We start from the raw sequence: 4339 nt of genomic DNA, 5'->3' as shown, positions 1-4339 counted from the left end.
TCTGAAATTTGACTACAATATTTCCCAGTCCCATTGCCTCTGACCTGGTGTGGCAATAGTCCAGGCCATTAAGAGTTAACAGTCCCCCCCTCTACTCCCCCTCGTCAAAAAAAAAAAAGAAGAAGAAGAAAAAGTAGTTTGGCTTGAGCCCAATCAGGCTCCTCCCTTCCTTTGGTCCCGGCTCTAGAAATTCTTGAGGTCCTCTGGCTGGGTCTGGTCCTTAGTCATTGGCTCAGAGCTCCAGGGGCGTGGCCTAGACCTACTGTGGCTCTTCCCCTGAACTACTTCTCTTTCACTTTCTCTTCCCTCTAGTACCCCTTAGTCTGAGGCAGGGCCGCTGAGGGGGCTGCCATGGCCGATACTGTCCGCTGCCGGCTGGCTCACACTTGGAAATTGCATAGAAATAAAGGAAGTTTTGTATTTTTACTTGATGTTACCCATGTCAAAGAATTCATCACCAATTGACTAGGTAACTGGTAATTAACTCTCCATACTTAACTAAAGTAATTATCAAAAAGCAGATATAGTCTATTACTCAGCCACACTTGATCAATATGATAGAAAGTCTGGCATAAATTTTAAGGACCCAGAGTCAACTCCACACACACACACAAAATCAAAACCTAAGGAGTCATTTAATTCAAAAACATTAAATTAGGACTAATTTTGTAAAATTTGTAAAGTTTACTAGGAGTATTATGGTCAATCATTAATCAAGTATTTATTAATATATACACTTTTATTTCCTAGCCAGCTTGTGACTTTCAGTTTTATCTTTGTACTCATTTTCCTTATTTTGATCTCAAAATCTGTCCAAGGAATTTGCTTTTAATTTATAGCTTTGGTTAATTTCCTCTTTTAAAATGAGAGACCCAACTCTTATCTGTATCCATAGTACAGACCTTCATCTCCACTGAGGTCACACAAAGAAAGTAACCCTTGACTACTAGAAAAAGTATAAGAAAAGAAGAAATAAGAAGTACTTTTTATTGAAATTCTCTGACAGGAGGAAATGTCGACGTCTCCTTGTTCAAAATTGCCCACTTTAAAGAAGAGGGTTTGGTCCTGGAGAATCCAACCAGAGTGGAGTCATGCCATGCCATCCTGGACAATCCCAGCTTCTCTCCCATGGGAGTTCTGCTGAGAATTATTCATTCTAAATTAATTCCCATTAATTCCACTACTCTGATATTCTGCCATCTCAGGGCTGAGGACATCACACTCCACCTGTATCTGATCCCCAGTGACTGTACAATAAGGAAGGTAAGATTAAATTGTCCTGCATATAATCAGCAAAGTTACTTAGAGCCTAAAGAAGCTGACAACCCCATCCTTACCTTACAAGCCCCAGTGTGACATCAGTTCTATGATGCAGGCCACTGACATATATAGCAAGTAATTGTGGTCTTCCTGTGTGCTCTCCTGGGACAAATAGAGATTTTTCAGGTTGAAATTTTTTCTTTCTCTTTCTTCAGGCTATAGATGAAGAAGAAACAAAGTTCCACTTTTTACGATTGCCTAAACCACCTCCAGTAACCCCACTCTACCTTGGCTCTCATTTCTTAGTATCTGGATCAAAACACTTGGAAATAATGCCTGCAGTAAGTCATACTGATTCATCACAAAAGCACTTCTTTCTAATTCAAACCATCTTAGAGAATTCAGCAAATCTCAGCAAAATCCATTGGCTCAGCAGGCATCCCTGTCATGATTCTTAAGCTTTTTAGTGATAAATATCTTACTTTTGTTAAGTAACTTGATATAGGGCTTTGACTTACTTTAAAATAACTCTGAAATAAATGTTTTTATTTGAATTTTTTTTAGTGTAGTCCTTTATTTTAAGACTATGACGTTGCCCTGACATACTTGCTTTGATTTCTTTGTTGTTGTTGTTGTTTTTCTGAGCACCTGTAATAAATATGTACTATTGATGTTTCTTCCCTCTAGGAACTAGAACTCTGCTACCGGAGTGCTGGGGAGTGTCAGGTTTTCTCTGAGATTTATTGCAGCAATGTGAAGGAGAAAATCAGTTTGGATTTGAGACACTTAGATGGGACACTGGTCTGGGAGACACTGGTGAGATCAGGTAAGATACTCAATGTAGAATGAATATTCTTGCTTTCAAGCAAGAATGTGTGAGATTGTGTGTGTGTGTGTGTTTGTAGATGTCTGCATGAGCTTAGGTATCTGCATTATTACTTTACTTAGGAATCTCATCAGCTCCGACAGACTTAATTATCATCTCTACATTGATGATTTTAAAATGTTTTTCCTATTCTAACCCCTCTGTTGACTTCCAGTCTCACATGTCCAACTGCCTTTCAGAAACCTCACATTCCCTGTTCAGTAGTCATTTTAAACTCAGCATGCTGAAAACTGAACTGATTATCTTTCCCCCTAAACATTCCCCACTTCCAAACATCCCGATTAATGTAGAGACAACACCATTCTCCCAGTCTTACGACCTATATGTCATCCTCAACATCCCTCCCTGTCCCCCATATCCAGTCTGCTCCTGTCGATTTTCCTTTTGCAACTTCTCTCAAATATATCCCTGTCTCCCCTCTGATACTTCCCCCTCTCTAGTGCAGGTCCTCACCACCTCATGCTTGGAATACTGCAAAAGCCTGCTGATGGGTTTGCCTGCCTCATCTCTCCCTGCTCTAGTGCATCCTCCATTCAGTCAAAAAATCAATCACAAAAAAGTGATTTTCCTAAGAGGGGTGTCTGATCATGTCACCTTCCTAACTCAATGAACTCCCTTCACTCCTTATTGTGTGCAGGATCAAATACAGCATCCACTAGCATTTAAAGCCCTTCATAATCTAACCAATTCCCCCCTTCTTCCCCTACCCCTCATCACATCTTTCCAGTCTTCTTACACCTTATTGCCCATCATGTACTTCTTAATCTAGTGACATTGGGTATCCTGGTGGTTCTTGGAACAAGATAGTACCTCATTTAGCTCTGGACATTTTCTCTGGCTGTGATTCATGCCTGGAATGCTCTCACTCCTCATTACTACCTCCTGGCTTCCCTGGCTCCTTCGAGCCCCAACTAGAATTCCACTTTCTACAGAAAGATTTTTCCAGTCCCTTTTAATTCTAGTATCTTCCCTCTGTTGATTATTTCTTATTTATCCCATATATAGCTTGTTTGTATGTAGCTATTTGCTTCTTGTTTCCTCCATTAGATTACGGGCTATTTGAGGGGTAGAGCCCATCTTTTGCCTCCTTTTTCTATCTGTGGTGCTTAGCATGGCTTTTGGCACATAGTAGATGATCAATAAATGTTTATTAACTAACTACAAGGAAAGAAGAGGAGGTGTACAGTCCCTGAAGGCAAATGGTCCCATCCTTACTGATCATTAACTTGGGAATTGATTTTACTCTCTGAGAATGGTTCTTGTGTTTCTTTTCAGCCCACTCTAATTATTCAGGGTCAGCAGAAGTATCAAGCAGGAAAATAACTTTACCTTACCTCTCATAGTAACACACAAGAACATCAAATTACTTTTAATATGACTGATGTTTATGTAACCTGGTGCTTCCCTGAGTGCTACTGAGAGCACCAAGCAAGAGGTAAAGTCTTCCACTCTAGAAATGCTATCCTGCTTTATGAGGCCCATGATTGAAAGCACAATTCATGGAACTTGGACTTCTGGCTAGCACAGCCCTTGCTTTTTCCTCAGTCTTTGGTATTATTCACTATGAGGGGAGAATGACAGAAGGTTTTATTCCCACCCTGTGGTGACCTCTGACTGCCTTCGTTTGGGACTTTTCTCCTTTCCCTACTTGTCCACGTCCCTTGCAGATGCAGACATCACCTTCCCATGCTAAGACTAGGGGCTGCGGGAGCATCAGACATCAGTCACACGTTATTCATTCCTCGTTCCCCTTCTCTCTCTCCCAGGAGATCTTGAACTTGCACTTGCTTGTGCCCAAGGTTCGTCAGCTCCTACAGGTAAGTAATATCCTCAGTGTGGTGGATACCCACATGTGGATCTTCTTGGGCAGCTATTTGAGTATCAGGGGCCTGGGGGAAAGATGGCTCTTCCAGAGAGGGCATAATGTGGGACCAAAGGCACAGTCACAGACAAGGTGTCAAAAAAGACTTAGGGCACATTTAAGCTTGTGTAGCTTAAAACCGCACTTAGACTTGTGTGATGCCTTGTATATCCCAAGCAATCAGAAAGACACAAAGTAGTTTAGGAATGCCAAGTTTCTGGGTCCAGAGTGATGCAGAAGGGAGTGTACTGACAAGCCATGTGTCTCTGGTTAGGGTGCTTGGGGTGGGGGGAGAATTCAGATTTGGGCACATGCCAGTGAAAAAACTTGGT

General features: G+C 41.4%; 1 protein-coding gene across 3 annotated transcripts in view; it reads left to right on the top strand.

Moving 5' to 3' along the window:
* Window positions 1–803: 803 nt before the first annotated feature.
* LOC138143476 (NACHT, LRR and PYD domains-containing protein 1a-like) overlaps window positions 804–4339 on the top strand; it is a 65944-nt gene continuing 62408 nt past the window's right edge. For 2 of the 3 annotated variants that reach the window (XR_011163703.1, XM_069064752.1), the window contains exons 1-4: window positions 812–1263; window positions 1476–1601; window positions 1948–2086; window positions 3913–3963. Coding sequence is in view for 2 of the 3 variants with exons in the window: in XM_069064752.1 (XP_068920853.1) it covers window positions 1129–1263; window positions 1476–1601; window positions 1948–2086; window positions 3913–3963 (451 nt within the window). In the remaining variant the exon portion in view is untranslated. Of the gene's footprint in view, window positions 1264–1475; window positions 1602–1947; window positions 2087–3912; window positions 3964–4339 lie in introns of all 3 variants that reach the window. The other variant, XM_069064751.1, reaches the window with a different exon arrangement.

This window comes from Petaurus breviceps, unplaced genomic scaffold (assembly GCF_028583685.1).
Source record: "Petaurus breviceps papuanus isolate PSGF00001 unplaced genomic scaffold, PetGlider_PUasm1.0 90639, whole genome shotgun sequence".
NCBI lineage: Eukaryota > Metazoa > Chordata > Mammalia > Diprotodontia > Petauridae > Petaurus > Petaurus breviceps.
Note: the sequence above shows the minus strand (reverse complement) of the source record. Positions and strands in the feature narration are given on the sequence as shown.